This window comes from Tasmannia lanceolata, unplaced genomic scaffold (assembly GCF_043159265.1).
Source record: "Tasmannia lanceolata isolate RefF3 unplaced genomic scaffold, GAP_Taslan_0.1 ptg000008l, whole genome shotgun sequence".
NCBI lineage: Eukaryota > Viridiplantae > Streptophyta > Magnoliopsida > Canellales > Winteraceae > Tasmannia > Tasmannia lanceolata.
In genome coordinates, this window is record NW_027518685.1 from 4,319,897 (window position 1) to 4,335,502 (window position 15,606).

Sequence of the window (15,606 nt, forward strand, 5' to 3'; positions counted from 1 at the left end):
AGCGACCTGGGAGGTTCGTTCATCGAAGGTCTGATCAAGGATTCGCTTCTAGGCAATCTTGATCGTTCACATCGGAAGGAGATAGAAGAAAAAGATGGTCAGTGACTCGGGTTTCTCATTTTCAGAAAAGCTCAATAACTCCAACTACAATTTATGACAATCGTGTCTGGAGTCGTATTTGCAAGGGCACGAGTTGTGGGACATGACTTGTGGAGAAAGTATGGAGCCACCAACTGATGCCGGACAGAAGACGAAGTGGAACGCCAAGTCCGGATGAGCATTCTACGCACTCAAGCAATCGGTCGAAGATGACATGCTTGTTCGCATCTCAGATGCGAAGACACCAAAGGAGGCATGGGACACTTTTGCAGATGTATACGCAAAGAAGAACACACACCGGCTTCAACTCTTGGAGAAGGAGATCGGAAGCCTCGATGAAGGGAAATCCTCAATATTTGAATATTTCCACTAAGATGAAGGTCTCGTGCAGAGAGTTGTCCAAGTTGGATTATATCAACTTTAGAAACTCTAGAGTTTTAGAAACTTTCCAACATGTTCAGCCAGTTGGTGATTTGTTTTGTTTCTCATGGTGTTCCCTTTGGCAGCCTTATTTCTGAGCTGCCTTGTTTTCTCTGTCATTTTGATACGCTTTTTGGGATTTTACCCTCGGTCGTGTTTTAATCTGAATAAATTCATTAGTTACCTATAAAAAAAAAGTGATTATCCATTTATGGTGGATCCGTTTTCTCTTTAAGCAGAAGATGAAGCTCTTGAGAAATTCGAAACAATGTTGGGTAAAAACAATAAAACCTATATCCAAATCTATTGACGTGCATACTTAATTGAAACTTGAAACAGAACAACAATGCATAATTAAAGGGTGGTTAACTAGAATAACTTGAAAAACTCATAAGTAAGATTGAGATATCTATGAGAAGATCACAAACCAAATAGAAAGGTGTCAAGGCTGGTGTTTTTTTTTGAGAAGGTAACGGAAAATGCATTGAATCAAAGAGAGGTACATAGGGAAAGATGTCCCCAGGATCAACAATGACAATGCCGAAGAAAAATATCCCGCCCGAAATCGGGGCAAAAGAAAAAACTGAAAAAAAATTTACATCTCAAGAGCCGAGTGAAGAAGCAGAGATGAGTGATCTACCCTGGCCTTAGCAAGCACATCCGCAAGATCATTGCCCGATCGGTGCGTATGCTTAAGCACCGGCCAAATAGCAGCAACCAAATCCCTAACCTCATCGATCTTAAAAGCGAGATGCCATGGCTCAGAGATCTTGTTTCCAGCCCACGCAATGACATTGGAGGAGTCGCCTTCAGCAATGAAGCGGAGGTGTCAAGGCTGGTGTTAGGCAAGTATTCATAAACAAGTATCTTCTCATTCTCCTCTAAGTAGAAACCCAACAACCTTACAAGGTTCTTGTGCTGAAGTTTAGCAACCAACATTATCTCATTCCTCACTTCTTATATTCCTTGTGTTGATCTTACTGAAAGCCTTTTTACAGCTATTTCCTTTCCGTCCATTAGCATACCCTATAGAATATTGCAACATGATTTAAGAAATCCTCTCTAATTCGACGATAATATGAAAGAATACTACTCTAGAATTTGAAACTGTTGAAATTAATACCATCCATCCAGTTGAGAAATGGCATGGCTCAATGCTAGCTATTAGCCTATTTGTTACCTTGTAAACAGGACCAAACCCGCCTTCTCCAAGTTTATTTGCATCAGATAAGTTATCTGTGGCAGCTTTAAGTGTAGCCAAGCCAAATAATAGCGATTCTGAAAATGAAAGCTCCTCTTGAACTCCATCATCTAGCAAGAAACAAATTTTTTGTTAATAACCATAATAATTATCATTTCAATCATCTGTTACAAACATTAATGCCTTTGGTTTCTTGTTCTTGTCATCTGCTTTGCCTCCAAGTTACCCTTTCTGTCTGCTTTTACCATTAGGCTAGGCTCTTGTTATATTTTTCAGTTTCCTTTTCTTAAAATAAAGCACTAAATTGTATTATAAAAGGAGTTACTGTTAGTGAAATTGCAGGCTACTTACTACTAATTGTTTTCACTGGTTTCCTCTTCCACGACCAAGCGCAAATGATGAAGATTAGAACGAATGTAGAAACCACAACGATGGTGATAATAAGAACCAATCTCGATCCATTCTTATTTCCTGCATAAACAGAAACAATTTCCATTTATATATGCAGTTTGGCCACCCTGTAGTACACTAACAAGTCCCCGAGGCCCTAGTAAGGAAATTGTTGAAGGCGAAAGACACTTACTAGGAGTCTCTGAAGGAGGAGGAGGCGAAAGAGGAGGAGGCACTGCAAATGACTCAGGAGGGGGTGGTGAGGCTGGAAAGAAGAGATATGGGTCATACCTTATATTACAACTCACACTATGAACATTCCCTCCAGTTTGATTAGGACAGCTAGGAATGTAACTGATCATTGTATCAAGACACGATTGGCATTCTCCTTTAGACAAATCTCTTGTGCATTGCCCCAAACCATAAAGGCTTGTAAAGTCCCCAACTCTAGTAATCCGTGTGGCGTACTTGCAAGCGTCAGCGGTTGAAGTCAAATTTCTCATCAGATCTCCTAATCCTTGATTAAAAAGAACTGGGTCGGAAGTGGTCTCTACTCGCCATAGTATAATTTGAATCCCATCATTGAGTAGGGAGAAAAATTGCTGGTTCGAATAGCGTAAGATACAGTTGTAATAGCGAACAATGGCTTGTGTTCGGTTGGGACGGAGTTGTATAATCTCAACCGAGGCATTTTTTTGGCACTCCTGGCAATCTTGAGCCGAAGCACCAGACATGCATTGGGAAAAGCCATAGACTCTGTCTGGGTCTTCGCCGAAGGTGGTACTGTAGAAGGTGCTGAGATTTTTAGCATCATTAGCCTGTAGAGAAGGAAGGAAGGGTGTTGAGGTTTAATGCTGGAAAGGGGTGTTCAGGATCCTATCATCTTGATAACTCTTTAAATTTAATGCTTATTTCTTGGTTTAATATTCCCGGTTTAGGACGTAAAATTTTATTGGAAAACACTTCGGTTTGGAAAATAAAGTCGAAAGTGGAACTGGTCAATTGCACAGCTTTCTTTGCATTTTCTCAAACGAAATCCATTTTTGCTACCAGCTCTCAATTTTATCTTACAGAAAATGAATGAATAAAAGAGAAAAGGAATGATAAACTAAAGGTCACCTTGCAAAAGCAGGGAGCAAACGTCACCTAAGAACATTAATTGTTTCTTTACATTTACAATTTTCAGTGGGACAGTGATATTCGCACCTCCCAACCAACTCTAGAGCCCATACAACAATACTCCAAACCCTCTCTCTCCCGTTGGTGGGCCCAACAATTAATTAGTTGAAATCTTTGAACAACGTAGGCCCACCCATATTTTTTCAAAATGAACTATACGGCCCACACCACATGATGATCCAATCCGTCCATTTGATGGGCCACATCGTAAATAGGTTGAGTTCCAAAATCTCATTTCCATAGGATGATCCTAGCCCTCCGATCTAAAGAGGAACTGCGTATTTTATGGAAACCTTATAGATTGGAGGGTTGTGATCATCCCAAAAATCATTTCCATGGGATGATCACAACCCACCAATCTATAGAGGTTTCCCATTTCTTCTCCGATAAGCAACTTTCAAATAAACAACGGTTATTTAGGAGATGAAATTGGAATACTGGAAGGGAAATGGTAACTGCTTTGTTGACTACTTCAAGAGTGAGATTCGTGTGAGCCCCATGAAGATTTAGCACAAATCAAATTCCTCAGTAAAAAGTTAAAAAAATAAAAAATAAATTTAATTCTCCGTCTGGATGGATACAGAATACCAACTTCTGGGACGGGAACAGATTCCAACATTATTTTTTTCTCCTTTTAATTTTGCTTTGGTGTCAATTCCACCCCTCATATTTCATTTACTATTTGAACCAATTATTAGAATTGAGCAAAATGGGAATAGGATGCCGATTCCTATTCCTGATTCCAGCACCCAAACACACTATTTATGATATTTTTTGGGCAGTGATAAATCGACTCCCCATGTGTCTATCTCTCTCCTCTTTCTCTCTCTAACCTAGAGGAGAGAGAAAGACACATGGGGAGTTTATTTATCAATCTGGGGAGTCGATTTATCACTCCCCTATTTTTTTAAGGAGTCAAGCTAGTGGAACTTGTTTTATGACCAGATATAGAACCGAGCAAATCATAAGTCGCCAAACAAAATGGAAGAAACTGGATTCAGTTCCTTTTAAATCCACATAGGGAAATGGGATTATTTGGTTTATATCTGGCTCCTTCCTACGTTCTCCGTTCTCATTAGACCCGGCAAAAAGTGACATGGACCCGCGGGTCTACCCGGGGTCCGGGTCACAAATTAGAATCCGTTTTCAATTTTTACCCGGCCCGTACGGGTAGTGAAATTGCTGACCCGTAGCGGGTTGACCCGCAGGTACCCGTAAAACTTGAAAATTCAGTTTGAGATCTCTGTTTGCATGTTGTATTGGTGAATCATCCCAAGAAATTAAACTTGGGTTTGAAACAAGTCTTAAGATTACATGGCGAATTACTACCTAAATACTTGTTGACTGATGTGTGCTTGTGAGAATTGGATTGTTTCGTGGGTGCTTTAAAACTCATCAATTTTGACTATAGCTGAGAACACTTGGATGGATGTCTGATATACTATTTCATGTTACAGAGGTTTAATGAGACCTGTAATTGGCTTTTCAGATGGAATTTAGGCTCTGTTCACTTGCGTTACCGGGAAAGCAAATCCCTAGAAAACAGCCTCCCTTTTCCTTGACAAGACAGAATTCTTGTGGAATTTCTACAATAAGTCAAAAAATGACATGGAAAAGCCCATCCCCCCCCCCCCCCCCTCCTCTAGGGATTTCATTTCTGACAAAAAAACACTCGAATTTCGTTTCCCGGGAAAACTAGTGCAAAAAGAAGGGCAAGCAGTTTCCCTGGAAATATTTTCCTACGCAAGTGAACAGTCCAGAAATAGTCCAAGGAAATCTTTTTCTGCACAGATTCCCTGGATTTCTTTTCCTAATGCCACGTCAGATTCCCGGGAAACATTTTGTTTTCCTTTCCCGGGAAAACAAGTGAACAGAGCCTTAAGGAATCCTTCTAATCCGATTGGAGGAATTCATTTTTGCCATTTGACTATACTAATATTAAGCAAGGCTATGATGTTTGAGGTCACCATCTATTGGATTTTACATTAGATTTTACATTAGTAGATTGGGCCATTTGCGAAAAAAAAAAGAATCCGTTATTTTTAATTTGCCCGCAAAGCTATTATAGCAAGCATTGTAAGCTATTTTGGTCTTGAGAAAAGTTCGGTTCTTCCGTTCTCAGAAAACAGTGATCATTGTTACTAGGGCTGCAACAAGGGTCGGGTTTTTCAAAACCCTAGCCCAACCCTGGATCCCATTATCTCGGCCCTGACCCCCCCGACCTTGAGTCAGGGCCGAAGAACCTCAACCCATGGCCCGCCCTACAGCGCTCAGTGCTGGCCCTGGCCCGCCCTGATTGGGTAGGGCCGAAATGGGCCGGCCCTAATTGACCCTAGTGCAAGTACCTGTTAAGAGTGCCAAAAACAAAGCAACCACTTATCATGCAGAACAAAATGATCAATAAAGAGAGAAAGGGAACAAAATAAGACAATATGACTTCAACAACATGACAGGCAACAGAGACAATTAATAATAATAATATAAAGAAACATCAATCCAAGATAATTGAAAACATTAGCAAAAGAAACATGCATAGATGGTTCAATTCTATAATAGAAAACTTAGGGTCGGACCAGGTCAGGGTACCCGAGGCATTAACCTAGAACCCGACCAGACCTGAGTCAGAGTCTAAAAAAATGAACCCTGACCCGCCCTCAGGGTTGAAAAATCCAGCCCCGACCCTATTCGGGCTCAGCGCGGGTCAGGGCTGACAGGGCCAAACTTGCACCCCTAATTGTTGCACTCTAGTTGTTTCAGTTGCCGGGTTACCCGTTGGTATACCCGTGCCCGTCCGGGTGGGGTCTGGGTATATAAATGGCTACCCGTAGAATCACGGGTAAAAAATACCCGTACCCGCCTGGGTTATCTGTATGCCGGGTCTAGTTCTCGTATCATTTTCCTTGTTACATGTATCTTGTTTCCCATGTGTCAGTTCTGGAGCTTTCATGCTATGACTAAATGGCGGCAAGTACTGCCACAATCATATTATGAGTTTTTTTTTTTTTATCGATGGGTAAGCTGGGGTTAGGCAGCACCCCGACCTGAATACATGCAGAAAAATAGGGCAAAAAGCCAACACTGAAAAGGAAAAAGGGATACACATCACATCCGGGGATATCAGGTACCTGAACGGTCACTGAGAATGGCACTAACGAGGTCTTCAGTGCAAAAGCGAGGGGGTAAGGAATCCCCTTTAGTTGGGAACGTTCTCTTTGAGAGGATGTCAGCCACCGAGTTTGCTTCTCTCCACACATGCGAGGTTCTCCAAGCTGAGAGCATCTTGAGGAGGTTTTCAATTTCTCTGAGTCTTGGGAGTTGTTTCCAAGGATGATTTGCTGAACCATTTATAATATTTACAGCGAAAGCTGAGTCAGACTCTATCCAGTTTTTTTCAATCTAGTGAGAGAAGGCCAATTTGATTCCTTGAAGGATTGCAAGGAGCTCTAGCTCAAAGATTTCCTCTTTATTCGCTAGAAGGGAGAACATAGAGATGCAGTTTCCTTCTATGTTTCTGATGATGCCGCCCACCCCTCCTCCATCAGTATCCAGAGACGCGTCGCAGTTGATTTTGAATTCGGTCTCACCTGGAGGAATCCATGAACAGAATTTCTGAACCGCACAAGATTCATTGAGTTTATATCCCACCAGAGTGGCTACTGCAATGTTACTTGGAGTTGGCTGGTCTTGGATATCCGAACTATTTATTCTGGATCTAACATCGAACAAGATGAGCCTCAAGATGTGGGATTTATGGTTCTCTGAGTTGCCAAAAATTCTACCATTTCTCTCCCTCCAAATATGATGGATTGTTGTTGCAAAACAGAGTTTCAGGGCAGTGGAGCATTGCCCTTTTCCATGGAGCTTTCCTCTAAGGCAGCATTCTTCGTCAGTTAATTTTGGTTTCGGTTTTCTGCAATGACCGAACCGCCATAAGACTGAACACCATAACCAGGCCGAGAAGGAACACTTGTGCTCTGTTCTCTCGTCGGGAAATGAAAGGAAAGGGAAGTGAAGGGAAGTAAACTGATGTGGCAGCAAGGAAAGTGAAGGAAAAGAAACCTGACAGAAATCTTACAGAAACTACAGAAATATGCATTTCGTTGCAGGAAACTCAATAGAAACCTGTTAAATAGAAACTGTGACAAACTGATATGCAGAATGATGCCAACATAAAATCTAGTCTAAAATAAGTGGGTCCAACCCTCTGAAGTCAATCAAAATAAGAAAACCATGACAAACAGAAGTTGAACAATAACGATGCCAATCAAATTGTCACAAATATAGAGTTGCCAAGATAGAGTTGAACAATAACAATGCCAATCAAATTGTCACAAATATAGAGTTGCTAAGATAGAATTGCCAAGATTTAAATCAGGCAACCAACATAGACTTGACATAAAAACTACATATGTAACAAGCGGATAGTGCTCAACAACAAGAGGAAGAATCCCCAAAAAAAATGACTAAGAAAGATGATAATGCAACAATAGAATGACAAATCCAAGTAAACAAAAAAGTGTAACCAAAAAGAGCAAAACAAGGCCGAACTTCCCAATAGACATTCAAATCCCAAATATAACAAAGATCTCAAAGACGGGCAAGTAAATCAAGCTACCGCAAGGGGTGAAAGAAATTTGTTCACTTTTGTTGCATGTGAAGAAATTTATTTTGAATAACTAGGGAAAAACAGAATAAAATAACAGACAAAAACAGAGGTTTCAATCACAAAAAATCTATATAACACAAAAACACCACCAAAATAAAGGAATCAAACATACCCACCACCAAGATCCAAAAAAAAATCTCAGTACCTTTCGATTTTGAAAAACCCTATTTCAAGGAAATGAAATAGGGTTAAAACTCACAGAGCTCAGTACAACAAAATCACAAAAATAAACACCAGCAAAATGCATTGTACAGAAACCCCCAAGCAAAGACATACCAACAAACCCCTTTTATGCCTATTTTTAGCATAAAAAGTAAAAAAAAGCAACCAAAACCCGCAATAAAAAAATCCCTAAATCTAAAAAAAACCCAACAAACCTAGAGCTTGGATTATCGGTTCTTAGACTCGGAAAAGAGGGAGAATGAAACTTTATTTCAATTTTATGAAACCCGAAATAGGGTTTCTATAAATATTCTCAAATAGGGTTTCTCAAAAACATGAAATAGGATTTCTCAAATCAATTTTACAGAGTTATTTATAGAAACCCTATTTCAGATACTAAATCAGGTTTATAGAAACCCTATTTCAAATTGGAGAAGATGAGCACAACGGTTTTAAAAAAAAAAATGAAAGAATGGGGAAGAGAGACAAGAAACAGAGAAGAGAGAGTGAGAGGATGGAGACGACAAAGTTGTTTGTCTTTTTTTTTTCTCCACACAGCTATGATCGGGGAAACTTGAGAGAAAGTAGGGTTTTCCGATAGTTTGTAACGGAAATGGGATGAGAAAAAAGTCGCGGAGAAGTCTTTTCCACGTAATTTATTTCATTTTCCACGTTTGATAAAATAGTTTCCGAGGAAACTAAAAGAACACCACAAATATCAGTTTCCGCAGAAAAATACAGGGGTTTCCCCGGAAACCCAACGGGAAAGGAAACAAGAGAACACAGCATTGAAGAACAGATGATTCAAGCATTCATGTTCAGAAAGGCAGATGATACAAACTGGGTCGATACCTGAATTGATTAGTCTGTCTTCATGTTCAATGGCATGTCTCGGGATGTGGCCAGGGGACCAAATAGTGGTGTGCCAAGGAGGTTTTGGGTGCTGAATTTTGATTACATCCCAAGCGCTTTTGGCCGTGCAGCAGCCATTCGTATTAGGCTTCCAAATAGGAATATTTGTTCTGCGAATGTTGAAAATGCCATCCTTGAGAATAGCAAATTCTTCTTTAAAGCAATCTTTGTACAACTCTGAATTCCATCCATTATGATTGTGCAATTGAGAAAGAGTGTGGATGGAGGAAAGAGCGAGATGAGGTCTGTGCCTGGAAATCAGATCACTAAGAAGACCCTTAGGGTGCCAAGGCTGGTTCTAAATATCAATGTCTTCTTCTTTCCCATCATCATAGCATATGAATTGCTTTGCTTGATCTCTGGCCTTAAATATACCACGAACACCCCATGAAATTTTCGAGGGAGAATTAAAAGTCCATATATTTCTTCCTCTGATGTATTTCGAATGGAACCATCGATTCCATAGGGAGCGATCCAGAGAGATAGAATTCCAAAATAGCTTCATTTGGAGGGCTTGATTTACATCAGTTAGCTTTCTCAGACCCAGGCCCCCTTCTTGCTTAAGCCTACAAATATTCTCCCAAGCAACCGAGTGAATTTTCCTCTTGTCAGATGAGCGCCCCCCAGCAGAAATTTTTGTAAATCTTCTCAATGCTCTATAGTACCCCTTTAGGAAGATTAAATGCGGAAGACCAGAAGATTTGAAAAGAATTTAGGACAGATTTAATTAACTCTACTCTTCCAGCTTGGCTTAAGTGGCTGCTACTCCAGCTTGAGATTTTCGATTGGATTTTGGAAATTAAGGGGGAGAAATTCCTTATGCTAAGCCTGCTAGTTATAAGAGAGAGGCCCAGATATCTGATTGGAAAGGCACCTTCCTTCATCTTAAGAGCTCTGAGTTCTGGTTCTGGAAGGAGTACCGGAGAAGAATACTTCACTTTTATCCGAATTTTCTTCAAGGCCTGTGATGTTGTGAAATTTTTTGAGGCATTTCATGATTCCAGTTGTAGATCTAAGATCTCCATTTAAAAACACCATTAGATCATCTGCAAAAAGAAGGCGAGTGATAGCAAAATCTGGACAGTGGAAAGGGGTGGAGATTTTTTTTTTTTTCGAGGCTTTTTTCGATGATAATGGAGAGGATTTCCATGCAGCAACAGAATAGGAGGGGGGAGAGAGGATCACCCTGCCTAAGCCCATTTGAAGAAGAGAAGTAGCCTTGGGGAGTTCCATTTATTAGGACAGAGAAGGTTGGATTAGAGATACAGGCTGTTATCCACCCAATCCAGATTTCAGAGAAACCTTGCTTTTTCATGAATTGCAATAATTCTGATCTATTGACATTGTCAAAGGCTTTTGCAAGGTCCAATTTAAGGCACATTGAGGAGATTGGGGAGGGTAAGTGAAATTTGTGGAGAATGTCATGGGTGAGAAGGATGTTCTCAGAAATTTGCCTACCTCCAATGAAAGCCGATTGGGTGGGGCTAGTAAGGGATTGCATCACTGTTTTAAGGCGATCAGCAATGATTTTGGAAATGATCTTATATAGGAAATTATAGAGCGAGATGGTTCTGTATTTGGATGGATTTGAAGCCTCAAGAGATTTCGGAACGAGGGAGATAAAAGTAGGGTTTACGTCCTTTAGGAACTTACGATGGGAGAAGAAATTTTTGACCGCCTTGATGAGATCATCGCCAATGATGTGCCAGCAAGCTTGGTAAAACTTCGCATTGAATCCATCAGGCCCAGGGGCTTTATCCCCTTTGGCCTTGATAACAACAGCCTCAATTTCTTCAGAAGTTACTGGTCTAGTGAGATTTGCAGCTTCATCAGCTGAGATTTCCATGAGGGGTCAGGTGTGTCCTCTGTTGTAAAGTGCCCATTGTTGAGGATTTTCTGAAAGTGTTGCACGAAAATGGAGGATATCTCATTTGGGTCGATAGAGCAGGAACCATCACTTCTATGGGTGGCCATGACGCAGTTTGAGTTCAGCCTAGATTTGATGGAGGAGTGGAAGAATTTTGAATTCTTATCCCCAAGGTTGAGCCAATCCACCCGAGATTTCTGCTTAAGGAAGGATTCTTCTTTTAAGGAGGCTGTGAATAGGTCGTTTCTAAGATTGTCTTCTTCCAACATGAGCACTGAATTTGAGGGATCCGTAGCAAGCTTATTTTGGATGAGAACAGGCTCTTTTCTGATGAGAGGCACCTTTTATGTCTATCCTACCAAAATTATCTTTATTCCAGGCCTTGTGATGCTTCTTTACTTCCCTCAGCTTGTAAGTGAATCTAAACATAGGCCCACGCCTTCTCCACCATGGTGAAAAAAGATGTGTCTAGCAGCCACATATTCATGAACTTAAATGGTTTAGGCCCAAGGCTTCTTAAATCATTTAAACTCACTGTAGCTTGACAATGGTCTGAGATTCCAGGGCTTAAGAATTCCGCATGGGATAAGGGATACACATGAAGCCAAAGGTCATTAACCATCACTCGATTGAGGTTTGCATTCTTTCTGTTTCCGCCTTTAGCTCTGTTGTTCCAAGTAAGTTTGTGCCCAATTGCTTTGAGATCTAGAAGATTACAACTTGAAATGCAAGAGTTGAACTCCTCTGAATCCGCTGGAATTCCAGGCGTTCCGCCCAGCCTTTCGTCTGAGAATCTGACAACATTAAAGTCACTGGCAACAAGCCAAGGAGAACTGATTCTGAAAGCAATTTCTTCAAGATCCGACCACAATGTCCTCGAAATTTTGTAATTGTGAGCATAGATTGCTGTAAAGCAGAAGCATTCTTTTGATTGGTTAATGAGGACTTCCGACTGAATCAATTGGCTTGTTTCTTCTCTCACAATGACATCGACAACAGCTGGGTTCCACAGAATCCATATCCTTCCTATATTAACGGAGGAATAATTGCCATGAGATTTCCAACCATCACGGATACTAGCAGAGTAGTCTTTAAGCTTATTTGATCGAGTTTTGATTTCAAGTAAGCAGCAAATAGGGAAATTATGTTGTTTGACAAAAGCAGCGACTTCCTTTCTCTTGGGGTTAGAGCAAATGCCCCTAATGTTCCAGACACCTATTATCTTCATTTGGAAATTGGTGAGTTAGGAAGGGGGGCTCTTGGAGAGTCAGGTCTGGGATTTTGGTCTTTGCCTACCTTTTCTAGATTTTTAAGATCGATGCTAGGCTCACTGGTTCCTGGGGAAGAGAGAAAACAGGGAGCAGGCACTGGAGCATTTCTTGGGGAGGATATGATTGTATGAGTTTCAAGGGGTGATGGAGGATGTATTCCATTTTCTTCATCAGTAAGGTCGGCCAGAACACTAAACGTATTTCCTGAATTGAGAAGAGGAATTTCTGGCTGGGATGGGGAGTGAGTATCTTTGGATGTCTGAGAGGCTGGCTCTTTTTGGGAGCTACCAGGGATAGGATGAGTCACAGGAATTGAATCTTTTGGAGTATTGGTTTGAGGAGGTTTGGATGAATTTATATCACATTCTATGGATTGGCCCTCGGAGAGATCTGCCTTTGTGCTAGGAGTTGATTTTTTGATCCATTCCATTCTATGGGTGGGTTTTTGTTTGGTTGGACCAGGATTTTGGGCGCAGGCTTGCAGGGAGTGACCAAAATCCTCACACTCTTTGCAAGCAGACGGCTTCCATTCATACTCCACTTCTTGAATTTCAAGACCACTGGGCGTTTGTATTCGAAAATGGTCGGGGAGGGCAGAGGATGCAGATACCATGACACATACCCCGGCGAAATTCAGCCTGGAGGCTTCTGCAGTGAGAGTATCCATGTACAAGGGTTGGCCAATGATGCTGGCGAGTTTTCCAAGGCCCCTCTGAGTCCAGTACTTTGGGTGGAGAGCAGGGAAGTGGATCCAAATAGGAAGAGAGGATTCATCAAATGGGCTGAAATGGTTTCTTCGAAATAAGCTCGGGCCTATAATTATCGAAGGAGATACATCAAATGCCATAGCATGGGCATCTGGCCGCTCAGCCAGTCCGTGGAAGCTGCAGAGCGTGCTTGATGAGTCCCGTGACATTATTAGGGAGATCAATCCCCGGCTGGTGCACAGGCGAAGATCAGCCAATGGAATGGCTGATATTTTAGCAAGGAGGGTGTTGACGTCCCTGTAACTCGTGTTATTTCCTTCTCTGAGAGTGTAATCGTTTTATTTCTGGGACATCTTGTCCCCTGTTTGTATTTTATTCATATTGATGGGGTATGAAAAACAACAACTAATGAGTTGTCGACACGTGGCCCCGGAAGGGCCCACCACGAAATCGACACCTGCCCATGGGTAATCCGGTAATTACATGAGAGTAGGTAAACCTAAACCCATAGAAGGGCCGACACCTGTCTTGGGGTAGGTAATTCAACCACCCCAGGCCTCCCTCTATAAAAGGCCTCTCAAGGCTCAAAGTAAAGGGTAATAATAACTTCTGGAACTACCACTCTAAAAATTTGGCTCTGCACTCTTGCTCATACTGACTTGAGTGTCGAAGGGCCCGTCCAGAGCGACGACTCCGGGTTGGTCTTCTGACCTCATGTGCTCTTGTGCAGGACTCAGCTCCTCGGGTCCTCCAGCTCACCTCTTACGTCACTGCCGTATCTGTTACCGATTTTAGGCCTAACACATATCAATAAATCTTTGTTACCTTTCAAAAAAAAAGAAGGAAGAGAGGATAGTTTGCGCCTCTGAAGGGGACACCCCGGTGTCCATCTCTGCAATATCAAAGCTCTTCCTCCGTAAATGGTGGTGGGGCCTTGAAGAATTCTAGAGCAATCTTCCCCGATGATGAATTTCAACATGAAAAACTGGTTTGGGAGGGTAATGAGCTGGAACTCGCCTTTAGGTTTCCACTTTCTTTGGAGGTGTTCTTTCAGGGCAGCATAATACGGTTTCCTTCCCAAGAAATAACCATATAAGCAATTGGTCCATTTTTTTATTTGCATCTTCAAAGTCTTCTACAGAATTGACTGGGGACTGATACTCTATGTTGGTGTCGATTACTTCAGATGGGGTGGAAAAAAGATTGGTCCAAGGTTTATCATGGAGGGTTTCTTTGACTGGGGAGGATAGGGAGTTCTCTACTGGTTGCACACTTGCAGGTGGGGGATGACTAGGGAGAGGGAGAGAATTTTGGGTAGGGGAGGCAGGTCCGTCTCTGAGCGGGCTTTGGATTAAAGGGGGAAAATTTTCAGGATAGGCAGCTAATGACTTTCAGGGGAGATTTGATGGCTTGCTGGCTCAAGAGCAGAGGCGGGAGTTTTTGAAAATTGAATGGGCGGGAGATCTCAAGACTGAAAGTTCCCACTTGATTTGGAAATATGGGTTTGCTAGCTTTAGGGGAGGGCGAGTTTCTGGTTCGAATTTTTTTGCTGCCTTAAAGTTTTCACGGAGGTTACCGATGAATTTGAAGAAGTTATCAGATGGGGTGTTTTGAATCGGCCACCCTTCTCCATCTAATTTCCGAGGAGGAGAGGGGGATTTCTTCCCAGGATCAGGGGGTTCCATCGGAGCTTAAGAGAAATGGAGATGGCAGAAGGGAGCGAGTCCGGGGAGCTCCTCCGGCGAACTCGCCGGAGTAGGATATGAGGGAGGAAGCTCAAGGAAGCTGCAGTTTACGACTAGGTATATCGTATTAACAAGTCTAGTACCGCCACGAATCAGCCCGGTTGTCAAACTCGAGAAAAACTGGATAGGAGAAGATTTGTCTTAACATAAATCCATAAGAGGCACTTGGAAACGGTTAAAGGGAATATTCATTACAAGACGTAAGGAAGTTTCCTAGGACACCATAGTTGCTAAAAATAGAGGGCGATGATTTTTTTCGCCCTGTAGGATAATGCACCCCACTTTAACATGATTTGACCTCACAATTCACGTTAAAATGGGGCACATTATCCTGGAGGAATCATCTCCCGATGGAGCTCTACACGGGCTCTTCTGCCGTGTATCTCCCAAGTTCCCTTGCCTTGCTCTTATGATTGCAACATGGCATTGTCGATCTATTCAAAGTGGGCCACCATCAAACACAACAAACTCTTCCTTTCTAGACACCTAACTCAACTCAATTGAGCAAATCCTTCAACTGTCACGTGGGCACTATTAGACGCTTAAACCTTCCCATACTACAGTCTTGAGAAGACCACGTTTTTTTTTTCCACCGTTTTGTAGGGATTTCTCATGCTCACTCCAATCCTATCCTCTAAGGTCTCTTCGTCTCTGATGCAGGCGTTGATTAAGTCTTTTATTTTTATTTTCTATTTTCGTTATTTTATTTCTAGTATATTTTAGGGCATTAAATCTTATTCTTTTGGCATGATTTTGATGCTTTTAGAAAGTTTTTTGATTAACTATCTAAATAGCCTAAGATTACCCGATTTGGACTTAATTTGCTTAAGTTATAGGCAGATATGGTAAGTACTCTATTACGAGATTACTATTTTAGGATTATCTTACTCATATTTCTTGCTTTTAATTTGTTGCTTTAGATATAAGATGGAGAATAACTGTTAGACAAGTATTTATGGTTGCTATTCTTAGATTTTGACTCTCTAT

General features: G+C 41.5%; 2 protein-coding genes across 2 annotated transcripts; both read right to left on the reverse strand.

Annotated features, from left to right (window-relative positions):
* Positions 1–1,155: 1,155 nt before the first annotated feature.
* On the reverse strand, positions 1,156–6,633 carry LOC143882464 (cysteine-rich receptor-like protein kinase 25). Its single transcript, XM_077385945.1, has 6 exons — positions 6,415–6,633; positions 2,304–2,928; positions 2,072–2,191; positions 1,700–1,830; positions 1,545–1,613; positions 1,156–1,437 (listed from the first exon to the last, which is right to left on the reverse strand). The coding sequence occupies exons 1-6, from the start codon at positions 6,631–6,633 to the stop codon at positions 1,156–1,158; spliced, it is 1,446 nt and encodes a 481-aa protein (XP_077242060.1).
* A 4,684-nt stretch (positions 6,634–11,317) lies between these two features.
* Positions 11,318–13,083, reverse strand: LOC143882465 (uncharacterized). The gene is made up of 2 exons (XM_077385947.1): positions 12,193–13,083; positions 11,318–12,118 (listed from the first exon to the last, which is right to left on the reverse strand). The coding sequence occupies exons 1-2, from the start codon at positions 13,081–13,083 to the stop codon at positions 11,318–11,320; spliced, it is 1,692 nt and encodes a 563-aa protein (XP_077242062.1).
* Positions 13,084–15,606: the final 2,523 nt, after the last annotated feature.